Source organism: Nestor notabilis, unplaced genomic scaffold, assembly GCF_000696875.1.
Source record: "Nestor notabilis isolate BGI_N333 unplaced genomic scaffold, ASM69687v1 scaffold5003, whole genome shotgun sequence".
NCBI lineage: Eukaryota > Metazoa > Chordata > Aves > Psittaciformes > Psittacidae > Nestor > Nestor notabilis.
The window spans coordinates 4,464-18,836 of NW_009922238.1; the positions used below are offsets into that span (position 1 = coordinate 4,464).

The 14,373-nt window shown below is 39.1% G+C and overlaps 1 protein-coding gene across 4 annotated transcripts in view; it reads left to right on the forward strand.

Annotated features, from left to right (window-relative positions):
• Positions 1-512: 512 nt before the first annotated feature.
• Positions 513-14,373, forward strand: part of KIF1B (kinesin family member 1B) — an 84,298-nt gene continuing 70,437 nt past the window's right edge. For all 4 annotated transcript variants that reach the window (XM_010011517.1, XM_010011518.1, XM_010011519.1 and 1 more), the window contains exon 1: positions 513-701. In XM_010011517.1, the coding sequence (XP_010009819.1) occupies positions 596-701 (106 nt within the window). In that variant the 5' untranslated portion in view covers positions 513-595. The remainder of the gene's footprint in view (positions 702-14,373) is intronic.

Consider the following 14,373-nt stretch of genomic DNA (forward strand, 5'->3'; position numbering starts at 1 on the left):
TTACTTCCTTTGAGAAGAGGACTTTCCCAGGACTGTACAGGGTTCTTCAAGGTTGTTGGGTGTACCCTTTTCTCTGGAATGCTATGTATTGCAAGTCAGTGTGGTATGGCCCAAAACAGTTGTGTTAGTTTAATATTATTGCTAATGCATTGTGGCAGCAAGGGTTGACAGCTAGAGAACTTAGATCTGTACTATATGGTAGCTAGCTCATGCTGAAATCTAAGTAGCTGTATCTTTGCTGCTAAAATTATCTGTGTTAGGTTAAGCCTAACACATGTTGCAACCAGATCTTCATTTTGGTATTGGCATCCCTGCTTTCTGGGAAGAAAACCAAGTAATGAAAACAAATATGTTTGTACACTTCAAAAAACTGCTTCATTTGATAGAGACTTTTGGCTGGGGAAACATGGCACAGGGGCTGTATGCTGCAGAGCAGAAATTGCAGTTACCAAACAACTTTGAACCTCACTGATTTTATCAGCATCAAGTAACTAAATTCTATTTTTCCTTTTAGAAAACACCAACAAGAAGGATAACTTGAAACACTCCTGACCCCTTTGCTTTCGATTTCTTGACTGCACTACAAGCAACCAGAATGTCGGGGGCTTCAGTGAAGGTGGCTGTTCGGGTCCGGCCCTTCAATTCCCGAGAAACCAGCAAAGAGTCCAAATGTATCATCCAGATGCAAGGCAATTCAACCAGTAAGTTTGTGTTAATCTCATAAGGGAGTCTTTCTCTCTTCTTTCCCTTCCTGCATAATCTTCCTGTTTTTGTCAGACTACCCCAAGGATTTTGTATCATCTGGAATTACTCTTTTGTGGTATCTTTTCTTCCGAGGCTGTCATTACAAACTAAATTGTCTCTGGATTTGACTGGAAAGTCTAAATCATGAGTGTCTTAATTTTGATGCAGTAGTTTAAGGTGTTTGCTTGTGGTGAGTTGAGAATTCTACAGAAAGATTAGAATACCCAAGTGAAAATCTTGTTAACTTCCATGTGTGGAGTATCATGTGGACTGACAGATAGAGGGGATACATTACAGAACACCACATGATAATCATTGAAGGATAACTCCTCGTTGAGGTTGGTGCTTTAGTTCTTGGTGTGCTTATTCTGCAGTCAGTGCCTTTGTTTAGGAGCATGATTTGAGGGAGAAAGCTGAGGAGAAAAAGGATGTCAAGTTTCATGCTTTCCGGATTAGATCTCTAAACAAAGTAACAGACTGCATAAAATCATGAGGAAGTGTTAAGCTTCTTGCATAATTACTGTGGGTCTAATTTGGAGGAGAAGACTATTCTATAGGAGACCAAATATGGCACACCATTTATTGATTGGTTTTAATTAATTTATTTTACATGCTTCTTAAGGTCTAGACAGTATTGATACTATTTGTCTCAGCATTGTTGATGACATGTAGCCTGATAGCTGTACTTATAAGTTGCTCTTCTTATGGTAGTTTTGCATTGTTAGGTAATCAAATAGAGTCATCTTGTCTGTAGCTGTAGGAAGTAACACTCCAAGAGCACTGAGGTACTTTGCTGTCTGAGTACTTGAGCACTTACTCATGCCTGTTAATACAAAGGAGGTTTCATACAGGCTCCTCCCTTTTTTTGGCTGAGGTTGCACTTCAGCCTGCTTCTGCAGGCTGGAATTTTAAGTCCTGGTTGAGGAAGCTTTAATCATATACAATGTTCATGGTTTCATTGGAAGAGAGGCATTGTACAGAAGAGAGTGCATTAAGTTCTTATCTTCAGACCTTGTATGGAACATTACCCAAACAAACAGGGTTTTTTTGGCCATTTGATTTCAAAATTTCCATTTTAAAATGGGGGAGAGGAGGGACAGGGAATGTTTAGAAGTCATCTCATGTAGAAACAGGTGCTTGCATCCCAGCATTGCCTGCCAACTTCCAGATCAAATCAGTGTAGAATGGAAGACTCCAGTAGATGGCATTTGTTATGGAAATGCCACCAAGCTCTGAACTACAGCAGCACTGCTGGGTGCCACTGTAATAGGTTTTCTTGCTGCTGTCATGACATGACAGCAATCATTTCAGACACTAAGATTTTTGAACTCCAGGAGCCTGTGGAAAAAAGCTTGTTTGTGGTACAACGACAGGGGTGACCAGTGAATCCCTGACAATCTGTCTAAGTTGAAATGTGGTGTAGACAAAAGGCACTGGTTCTGTTTCTGAATGCTAGAGCTGCACTACAAAGACATGTTTTCAGGAAACTGCATCAGCTTTCAGAAGGAGAAAAATGCTTCCTGATGTATCTAGTTGGAGATTCCTTTACAGCTTTTGCTATATTTTGTGCTCTGGAAATGTTCTAATCTGTAGCCTTCTATTTGAGTCCTATGGCTCTGATACAAGATGGGTGATATGACAGATGGTGAGGTTTAAGTCATCAGGGGCCATTACAGACTATGGAAAAGGAATCATTGGTTGCAATAGTTTTATGTTCTTAAAATCTGGGCTATTTTTTCCCTGTATTTCCCTCTCAGAGGAGAATGCAGAAGAAAGTAATAGACAGAGGAGTTATTTTATTCATTGAGCAGAAGAGATTCATATAATAAAAGATAAGAAGAAGGTGTTGTTTGGTGGGGAGAAAACCTGAGCAGAAATCTTTTCTCCAGAGACTTTTCCTAATGAAGTTGTCTGACACACACAGCTTCAAGCTGAACTTCTGGCCTGCTTTTAGGCTACATGTTAGATTTGACGGCATAAGTACCGTTGCTGTTTCTGCCAAGGATTCTTCCGTTTTCATGATCCCCCGGTCTTTGCAGCCTTAAAATTACATTATTGAACTCCTTATTATTGAGGTTGGAAATTACTGGCCAAAAGCTGACTACAGAAAGTGACATTAATGTATCTGACTCTTGGATCTGATGCAGCAACTTAAAAATAAAGGGAATTCAGCAGTAATTTTAGCCTATGGAGTTCCAGCTTCATAACTCCAAATGTGCTGGTGAACTGATCAAGGCTTAGGTATCTTGCCTCTGAGAAGGTTATTTTTGCATTTGTGCACTAATCAAGTTGACAGGAGGCAAATCTGAGAGGCTGGTGATATGTTGGGTAGTGACTATTTTAGGCCTCTGAGACAGTTAAAGCCTGATGGACTATTGTGATGATCAGGATTGATGAAACAGTGTAAAGTCTGATAACTAAGAAGGGAATTTGATTGTTACTTATATTTTAATTCTTTGTGTTGAGTGGCCAAGCTGTTCTACGAAACCTTTGTGGGTCCTGAGTATAAACGTTGTACAGGTTTTGTAGATGTATTGGCTGATAGGGCAGAGATTACATTACATTGAAGCTGAGGCAGAGTGTTCAAGATTACTTTAAGGAAAATGATAATAAAGTGTATCACTATTTTAGTGAATGTATGAGAAAAGGAGTGGTTTTTGACATGCATAATGAAGTATATTCTTGAAGTCAGATGCCACCAGGGTTGTTGCCTAACCACGCTGCTTTTGTTTGTCAGGTTTTGTGTGCATTTGGCTGTTTACAGCTTTTGGGATTGCCTGTCATTCATGGTGGGCTTGCCAGCAAAACAAAGCATCCTCCTGATGTTAGAAAGCTTATTCTCAATTTTGTTACACAGTTTAACTTTGCCTTAGAAGCAAATCAAATGTAATTCTGTTGTGGGCTGAGGTCTGCGGAATTAAATTGTCGTCATAGCTGGCTTTTATGTCATTTCCTTGTGGAGATCAAGGCCTTTAATCAAGATCCATAGTAGATCTCCATCTTTATGGTTTGTCAGTGTTAAAGAATTATAATGTAGCTGAATACAGTTCTATATATGTCAATATCAGAAAAAGAGAGCTCTTACACAGGTCTTTAACCCACAATGTTAAAGCACTCACTCTGTGCAACTGGGACTACTGTTTTTCTATTGGATGCAAAATATGGGAATTTTGACATTGGTACTGGAAACATTGTCTTTTTCTTTTCCCCCTGTCTTCTACACTGAGATGACAAGACTTCCCCCCCCCCCTTATGGTTGCAGAGGTATCGATCTGCAGTAATACAGTATCTTGCACTTAAAGAATTGTCAGGCTTTGTTTTTGAAGTCCATGTTTCAAACCCAGAATTCTGCAGTCCAGCTGAAGTCACATGTGATGACTGCATCGAGTGGCTGGTATTTTGGCAGAAGGCCTGTGCTGCTCAGCTCGTATCTAATTGCAGATGGTATCCATTTGAAGTTCTGCAGTGGAAGGGGAGAAGTGGGGGAGGAGAATAGAAGGTAATAGAGGAATTCTTAAAGACAGAAGTTGGAAGCTGCAAAATCCTACCGCTTAAGTTAATTTGGGAATGCAAAATGACTTCCAAAGATGGGTAGTGTCACTATCAAATTACTAATTAAAAACCCTACCAAACCAGTAACTGAGTGGGATTAACTTAAGAAAAGACCATTACTTTTATTATTATCACTTAGATATGATCTTAAGAAACATAAGGTTTGTTTGCACCTGCTGTGGAAGTGGATTCAGTTGACTGAAATGCCTTGTTTTCCTTTGGAGTTGTGCTCTGAAGAGCAGAGCTATATTGTTGTTGTGCAGAGGTCACCAGCAGACATGGGCATACATCTGTAAGTCTTATGTGCATGTACTCAGGGCTAGGTACAGTGTAGCTGTGTTGTAGCATTACCCCTAGTGCAGTCAGCCATGCTAGGATGAGAGGAGAAGTTGGTGAGCTCTGAGGACTTATATATCGTCATGATAATGAATTCCCTAGGGTGATCCTTCTGTTAGCAGTCCTTACTGTTAGCAAGCTTAACACTTCAATATATATATTTTGTTAATTACAGAGTGCTTTCAAGTGAAACTTGGTGTCATTGGGCTTTTAAGTTGCTTTTTGTGATGGTGGTTTATTGATAAAATCCCACCTAATACTAAAACGGCCTGAAACGTCTGAAATAATCCTGAGTTCCTCTGAGATAACTTTGGTTTTGTTAGTCTTTAAATGTATCATCTTTAATATTTTCTTTGAATTACTAGATAGGTGGTTTATTGTCTTCTAGGTCAAACTCGCAAGCAGCTTTTTGAAATGAATGATTCAAGAATGGATCAAGGTTGTCAGCATATCTTGACTGAATATGTTTTGTCTTTAACTCCTATTTTTTCTCTTTTATTTGGAATGATTTACACTAATGCATCTTACCCCCGATGTATTAATTTCTTATTGCCCGGCCACTACATTCATTCCTGTCTTTCTTGTGAGTGGGAAAAAGATTCTGCCATGTAATACACTGGATGAAAGGTGAGCTACAGATCTAAGAGTATTTTGTGTGTCAGTAGTTCGTGTCCTCATTCTTGTATCAGGTTTTGAAATATACAAATATTCAATATAAATATTGAAGAAATAAACAAAAATAAAAATAAGAAAAGAAATAAACAAAAATAAACAACATTGGAAGCTGCTGCCTTGGATTATTGAGATGAAAAGCTGAGCCTAAAGACTTCCCTCGGGTTGTGATTTTTCAGTGTGGGTGTTGTTTTTTTGGGGTTTTTTTCGAGTGTATTTTGTCTTTTTTTGGTGTGGAAGTGATTTGATAATCCTGTCTGTAAATAAATAACGCCCAAATAAACACAAATCAAACTGAAGCAGAGGCTAAAGCTAGTAGCTACAAGGCAGTATTTAGGTATTCATCACCAGCAAGGATTCCAGCTAGCATATTCTTTTAAAAAGCTGCATAGAAAACTAAATTAATGAAGCAAGGAAATAAGTATCCAACTTGGAATATGTTCTCTGCAATAGGTGAATGAAATAGGCTTTAGCATCTTGTGGGTGCCATTGACAGAGTAAAACAAAGTTCTTAAACTCTAGGTCACCTGAGACTATTGTATATTGCGGTTCTCCATAAACCATGTTAGTGGAGAAATGTGCCTGCACAGTCCGGGTTATCTTGAAAGATACAAGTGCAACTGGATCTTCAGGTTAGGACTGAAAATTACCTGTTCGGATTTGAACTCAGTCTCTGGCTCAGTGACGTTGGAAGGTTCTTTTGTGGACTGCTTATGGTATGTTGGATGTTTAATGAAAATAGGCACAGTGCAGCAGTCCCATCTGCCAGGAACAATAGTCCCAGCTGCTGCTGTAGACATATGGCAGTTGGGTTCTCAAGCAGACATCCTTGGCATCAGAAAACCTCCGTAAGGCATTCTGGAGTTGATTTGTAGAGGCAGAGGAAAAAATACTTCTAACGGTTGTTTGGATTTTTTTTCTCTCTAAGGTTTATGAACCTCTGGTCTAAACCTAAATATTTAAATAATAACAAAAATAATGGAGAAACATCTCATTTGAGTTCCTCTTCTGTCTGGGTTTTTACTTTATTTTCTTTTAAGATGTGTCCTGCTTGATGCAGTTGTTTTGGAACAAAATAAAAATGGGTGGGAGAGCAGGACTTAACTTAAAACAGCCTTTGATCTATGGTGTCTTTGTCTAAATGAGTGATGTTTGAAATATTATACTAAAATTATGCTTGAAAAATAATTCAAAAGTCAAAACTATTGAAAACTTCACAAACCAAGGTAACCTCATCAGTAATTCAGCCACTTTATTGGTGTACAGTGTACAGTGACAGGGGATATTGCTAAATTTTACCTCTTTCATTATGAAGTAGCTCTAAAAAGTAGTAACCTTTTTTGAAGAAGTTTAATCCTAAGAGGAGGGGGAAGCGTGGTTGCTGATCTTTTTCTTTCTAATCTAATTTTTAGCTGTTTTCTTCATGAAAAGACAGATTGAATGGGAAAAAAAAACCTCTATTGTGTGCATATGCCTTCATGAGAATAACTGTGGGGGTTATTTCTGCAGTAGTATTCTGTAAGCATAATTTGGATAATTTTAACGAAGGAACTTGTATCATGGAAATAATCTTTGGTCTAAATTACTATTGAGAAAAGTCTTTATAAGAAACTGGCTTTTATTTAGACTAGCACTGAGTACATGTAGATAGTAAAGTAATGGGAATTTATGGGGCATATGGTAGGCAAGTAAAAGAGTTCATTGTAACTGTCTTCCCTAATTACTTTTTTCTCCTCTTGATGAGACATTTTCAATGAAAAGATAGAATAGGTGGGAGGATTCATTTTCATAGATAGATTTCAGTCTTTCAATCTGTCTTTTTAGATTTTAGGTTTCTCAAACATAAGCATACCCCATTTTTGATGACTGGTGCCTGCCAAAAAGCATTGGTTCTTAAAGCATGTCTTGTGTAATGATTTTTCTGCATAAAGCTTGTTTTTCTTCTCCCCCTTTTTTGAGTGTTTCCAGTTTTTATGTTCGTATCTTGCATAATGAGGTAGTCTTCGGAAAATAAACAGCAGTGAAGGAAAGGCACTTAACCCCTACCCCAATTTTCTGGTCTGTAAATCCTTGTTACTGTGGTTAAAATGATATAAATGCTTGCCCAGGATGTTGATACTACATTGCATTCATGGTAGATGTGTTATCAAAACAGGCTATTTAATAGGAAGATAAATTGTGTCTCATGTGGAGGATGCATGAATTATATTGCAGTTGAGGTTGAATTGGGAAGTGGTTTGAAAGGCAAGTCAAAGAAGTCAGTGTTACCTAAGTTGTTCTAATGACGGTCCTGTTTCCAATTACTGCAGTTGTTGCAAGTCCTGTAACAGGCAAGAAAAGGATTGAATGCCAGTTTGTCTCAGAGAGAAAATGGAGGCAATTGCTATTCTCTTTAAATAGTTATTCCAAGGAGTGGAGTTGGTGGAGAGTGGTTCTATCATCTTCTTTGTTTTGTGTTTCTAATAGTAGTTGTCTGCATTTAGCAGACAACAAGCAAAGACTCTACATATGAACATTAGAGCAATCTTGTCTTTTGCAGGGTTAGGGTTTTCTCTTGCTTTTCCGTAAGTGGTTCTTAATAATTGTCTCTGAATACCCATCAATATTGACAGTTCCTACGTTTTGTTACAAGTTCTGAATATTTTTGGTGTTGCAGAAGAAATAAGCTGGAATTTTTTTAGGTGCTTGGTGTTCCTTCTAAAGCCTTTCTCGTGATGGTGTAAAAATAACTCAAGAAGTGTTAAAAGAGAGAAAATATTTTGGAAGATGACTTTGGGGAGAGGTGGGAGAAGATGAACATTTAATGATTTTTAAATGTTAGAGATACAACTAATGGGTCTGGAGCAAGACCGTGGGATGGCTAGGATGTGCCAGCTAATGTTAAATGCAGTTGGACTACATTTAAATAACTGTTATGGAGTAAAGAGGGAAAATATTACTAATGAAACTAGAAAAGCTTTCTGTCAGTGGTGAGTAAACCATGTGAAATGAAATGAAACCTTCAGAATTAGTGCCCACTAACACAGAACCAGGGCTTTGGAGATGGTTCTTTTTATCAAATGCTTAAATAATGAGCCACCTTTCAGCATGCAGGTAGAAGTAAAGGAAATGTAGATCATCAATGGGAACTATAGGATTTTTTTCACTACAGGAATCCTTTAAGACACTGAGGCTGGCACAGCTGACTCCCCAGGATTCCAGTGCTACATGATGTCCTTTTAATGTAGTGCTGGCATGTGTCTGAAGGTCAGAACAGCCTTTGGAGGAGGCCATTGGCTATTGGACATGTAGTTAAGTGGAAGCAGGGGGTGAATGTTTTATCTGCCTTGAAGCAGAAAACATAGGAGGGAAGGATTCAGTTCAGCTCCAAGTGCTAAGCCAGTGACATACATAGACCTGATATGCATCTTCTGCAGTAGGATGTTTTCAGGTTAACGGTTGACAATGGAAGTTTGGGAATGGTTTTGGTTCAGCTTTTCGGATAGGTAGAACAGTATGGTTTGGCTTGCTCCTGCTTGGTGCAAAGCCTGCTGGCATGCAGTTCTCCAAGAACACCAGCTGTAGAGCTGGTATTTATAGCACTTGGATCTGCAAGAGCAGCTGAGGATGAGAGCGGCTTTCTAGCAGCTTCTGTGAGCAAGTATTTGCCTTGCGCTGGTGCTATTGAGCCGAACTCCCTCCCCCATCCAACCTTTCTCCCAGTCCAGGGTTGAAATTCCACAGTGGGGAGAGAATCCGGTTGAATTCCAAATGAGCTGTTCTTAGCTTCTACTTGGTTTCCTTCCCTTTTAATGATTTGAAAAATGCAAACAATGCTTTGAAAAGCAGGCACTGCTTTACAAGCTGGAAGTGTCCATTTCCCTTCATTTATCTCTTATAATAACAACCCTGAAAGTCTCCTGTAAAAACAGTATAGCCGTATATCTCATGGCAACCTGTGCCTAGGAAAGAAGCCTGTATTAAATGTGTCTTTGGGGTGTTATTCACGTTCCAGCAAATAAAGAATGCCTGCTCCACCCTGCTCTCGGTAACGAACATGTTCTCATTGTTGTCATTCCAGTCTACACATGGTGCAGATGTATTTTCCAGACCCTTGCTTTTTAAGAGGCTGTCTGTTTGATGTTGATTTGGTCCTGTGGAGTCCATTCTGAAAGCCCCAGATCTTTTATGTTGGTTAAATTGATTACTCAGACATCATAAAATAAAACTACTGCTTATATTGATTCACAGAGAGTTTGAAGAAGGTACAGAAATGAGTGATTGGTATTTGTCTCCCCAAATATTACCCCTTCCAGAGGTCTGTCTAGACTAGCAATGGTTTTAGAAATTTTCTGCCTATTTATTTACCAATGATTAATGAGAACAAAAGCAAAGGCAGTACAGGGCCTTTTTTCTAGCTATTCTATTAATATCTGGTAGGAATGTGTGCTCTGTGTAGATTATTGCTGCCACTAGGAGAATTACTGAGGCTGGTGCAAAGCTTCTTCTGTCTGATGAAACCTAATGTTATTTCATTTTAGAAATTAAAGAGGCTTTGTGCCTTGGGCACTGACAGATGTGGCAGTGAGATGGGAATGGAAGATGTAAATGGCAGAAAGAAGGCTGAATTGCACAAATGCTGAAGTTTAGTTTCTCCAGTTGCATACCTGACTTTTGCCATTATTGTTTGGTATTTATCCAGTTGGCAATTGACAGGTTTTTTGTTTGGTTGGGATTTTTTTGTGTGGTTTTCCTTTTAATATTAATCTATCGGTCTGCTTTTCTCTCCCGACTCCAGCACAGGCTGTATATCAGCTAATCCCAGGATTTAGCACAAGTTAATTCTGTCTGCTGGTGTTTATCTGAAGGGCAAACTGCAGTTAGCCAGTTCTTCACTGGAGCACCCTACAGTGACTAATGTGTGGCATGTCTGATGGCAGAATGCCCTGTAACATGACTCTGATTGCTAACAGAGGTGGAGCTGTTGAATCTAGTGATGTGATTTTAAATGCAATGAGGGATAAGAGAATCATGTCCATTCTTACCTCTTGTGTGCTTTGTGCTCTCTCTCTATTCTAAGAGCTTGTTGTATCCCCAGATACTGAACTGCAGGTACCTTCTAACCTGCAAAACTAGTGACATTCTGAAGAGCAGTGCTGACTGGGATGAAAACGGATTAGACTCAGACTGCAAATTCAGTGTCATAATCTGACAGGAGATTTAAGTGGTTAAGAAGTAGTCCTGGTCATTCGTTGTGCCTGTAAAAATATTTATGTGGCTGAGTAGATGGGAATGGAATGAGGGGGCTGATCTTGGCTGTATTTGCTTGCCTTTTCTTTTCCTTCTCTGTAGGTTTCCCACTGTTTGTTTACTTGGTTAGTTTTAACGGAGAATGGAAATATAAGTGCAGAACTGAAGGCTTGAAGTGGGAATGTGTTTGTGTATGTGTTTAGAAGGGGTGAGAAGACAGAGAATGGTGCTTCAAGTATCCTAGAAGACTATAAATTTACATCAGTTGTGTTCCACACTCTGGTTGTAATTGTAAAATAAAATGCTTATTAGATGTGTGCTTTTTGAATTTCAGCTTCAACAAATGAAGATGTCCTAAATGTCAGTAGGAATGTGAAATGATACATATTACGAAATGTATGGTTCCTGTTTCAATAGGGGAGTGGTCTTTCAAAGTTTGCTAACAGTTTGTGCTAAGATTAAAGACTAGCAATGAATTTGATGTCATCGACTGGAAAGGTTGAAAGTGGATGTTATTTCTGTGCTAGCTGATAAAGCAGATGGTGGATGCTATGAAAAATGTTAATTAAGGAACAAGTAGGATGGACTGTGGAAGTACCTTATGCCAGGAAATGCAATTGCCTGTTTAAGGGCATGTTAAAATCCAAAGGTTTTGCAGAGTTTGGTTTGTTGTTGTTGATACAGCACATCTAAAATTAGAATCCCTTCATTGATGGTGCTCCCGCTTTCCCCTTTAATTAGGCTGTACTGCTCCTACTATATATTTCTATACAAGGGCAAATTGAAGTATATGAGTCTTATGTAATCATACAAAATTAGATTATTTGCTATTAAAAGATTTGGTTTAAGACACTTGGTTTTTCCTTACCTTTTGGTCAGTGATACATAAACCTCAGTTTGTGGTTACAGGTATCAACCTCCCCAATGAACTTATACAGCTAAGAAGCTAAAAAGAATAGTTTAAATGATTTGAGCTTCAGAGAGTGTGTGGATTACCTCTGCTTAGAGGTACTCAGATGGTGTGAAGCAGCTCTGTGTGTGTGGCTTACTATGTAACTGCAAGGAGAAATAAGCTTTTAAAATGCAAGCTGTGTCTCTAGGTTGGAATGGCAGTGGGTATTACACTGCTTCAAATGAAATGGTAATGCTACATAGCTGTTCCCACAGTTGCTTTTATTTGAATTTTGCATCAGTTTATGATATGTAATTACTTCTACTTGGTCTATGTGTTTACCGACGTAGAAAACTGGTATGTCTTTAGGTTAAGCGTATTAATCCAAATTTCTGGAAATTAATAATTCAGATAAAAGGAATAACAAGGGCATTTATCCCCTTGACCAAATTAACATTTGCAGAGTATATTTTAAAAACATGACTATTCCCATGCTTTTTTCTCAGCCTTTCATTCCAAAGGTAAATGACGGACACTAACTCAAACTGTGGTTGCTACTTTAGATCCCAGAAGAGTTTCCTAGACACTGTAGTAGGAAAACAGTATCTTCATCTTGTTTCATCCTTTTCACATTTCTGAGTTACATGTGTAACCTTCTTCAGTAGCAGTGGTATAGGAGATGGTGATTTTGTAAAATACCCCTTCCAGTTCCTGTTTGATGCAGAAAACTGAACTTGTGGGAAGCTGAAGGATTCCACATGACCTAAGAAGTTGGCTCTTGGTGAAGCAAGGGGCCTGAAAAAGGGATTGAGTTTGTCAGAAACTGGCTGCTTAGGCTAACTCCAACACTCATAGTTGCTACGGTGCCATGTTGATGGTAACTAATTATAGCTGGGGCACAAAGCTTTAGTGTCAGTTTGCAAACAGAATAGTTAATTGCCACATTGGACCTTTGAAATGGCAGATAAACAAATTTATTCTGTAAGATAAAAAGGCCATTAATGTGTTCCTGCTGTGATCGGCTGCCTTATTGCCTTTCTCATTTCCTCAGGCTCTGTAATTAAACCATTAGCTTGCGTACCATGCGGTGAGTCTGCTGTGGTGAGAGGAGATAGATGATGACCTAGTTCATGATTCACTAATCTTGGCCTTGCATGGTTTAAAAAACAAACAAGAATAACTGAAAAGCTTTTTGCGTTTTTGTGCACATTGGAGACTTTGGAAACAGTCCTCTTTCAGGATTCTCTTTCCTTGTTCAGCTGAAAGCACAGCTTGCTGCATAACTTGGTACATAGAATCACAATTGCCACTCAGTCTAATTTCTGTATTATCATTCCTTTTTTTTTTTTTCCCCCAATATGGCACATGGACTTTTAGGATAAAGCTTACCTGTGCTATAAGAAGTCTTTTAATTTCTTCAGAAATATCCCTTAACTTCCTTTAAAAGTAGCTGGATTTCATGGATTTGCTTATCCCTCCAAAGAAGATGCTTGGTGCAGTAGACGCCTTCAAGTTAGGTCCCTTACTTCAGTTTGAATTCCTGGCTTCTCAGCTGCCTCCCTGTCTTCTTTCAGGTGTCTTGTCTCACGTTGTTGCATACCTGCTCAATTGGTTCAAACTCAGACTGTATCAGTCATGACTGATGCTAATACCTACCCATTTGGTGCTTGGTGTTCCAAATGAAGAGGGTTTCAGGCTGATTTAAATCCATTGAGGTCATGGTTTTACATCTTCTCACTCAGTCAACTCTGCTGGATTCATTTATACACAGGCTGAGAATTCTGTTAAACCAGTGATTCTGAAAATGGAGGATGTAGACTCTGTGTAAGAAACAGGAATGGGGATAAATAGACTTCAGGCTTGGAGTAGCAGCTGGGTGAAAAGGCTGTGACTGGATCATAGTAGCGAGGGGCAGCATGCAGAGTTCCTGGCAGCCAGGAGGTTTTCTCTGACCCATTCGTGCTGCAGTGGAAGGTTTTGGCCAGGCAGCCGCATTCCCAACCTCTGACAGAGCTGCCTTCTTGCACGTTAAACTCCCTTTCCTGATATGCTTCTCTAGACAGGCTTTGCGAAAACATGCATCCTAGAAAGTAGTTTTCAAAATAGTGAGCTGGACATGGAGTTTATTCCTCCTGTGGAGGAGCTGAGGAAAGCCTGTCTGAGAAAATAATAGTAATAATAAATGGTATAAAAAGAAAACGAGGCAGAGTGGATTCCATAAATCACAGAGCCTGACCTTCACCCTTCACAAATGTGCTGGATCAAATTTAACCTTGAAGCAAGCAGGATGAGGCTTTAACAGGAAGCTTGTAGTGCCTTTCTAGGCACTAAGCCTGTTGCATGGTTAGAGATCTGACTTTCATGGGTGGTCAGTGTGCCTTTGTTCACAGCGAGCTGCGTGGAAAAGCTGGCTATTCTTCTGATTAAACATTTGGCTTCTTTGCTTTCCTTCTTGGTTTTGACTAACACTGAAATTTGTGCTGCTTGTTCTGTTCTTTGCTTCTGACACAGTAGAATCTTAAAAGGCAGTGTAACTCTTGTTCCCTTGGAGAGACCAAGTGCAGCTTTGCCTTGGCCAACAGAAACGTCCTTTTTGCTTATAAACAACAATGTAAAAATGGAAGACAAACCCCTGATGAATACTTGCTGTTTCACTGTTGATTCTAAGAGGAGACAAATCAATCATACCATGAGGTAAATAAGTAAGCTCAAAGCTCTCTTTTGTGATTGCATTTGCATCTTAAAGTAAAACTGCAGTGATGCGATGTTTGGAGTAACCAATGCATGTTTTCAGATTATAGTTAAACTGTGTTTCTTGGTCAGCAAAGTTGTAACTAGGTTTCTGGTTGACTTGATTGCCTTTGCAGTTTGCCAGGTTGTGAGTTTCTCATTTCCAGGGCAATGTTGCAAATGCAAGGTACCAATACAGGTAGTTGCTCCTCTCTTTC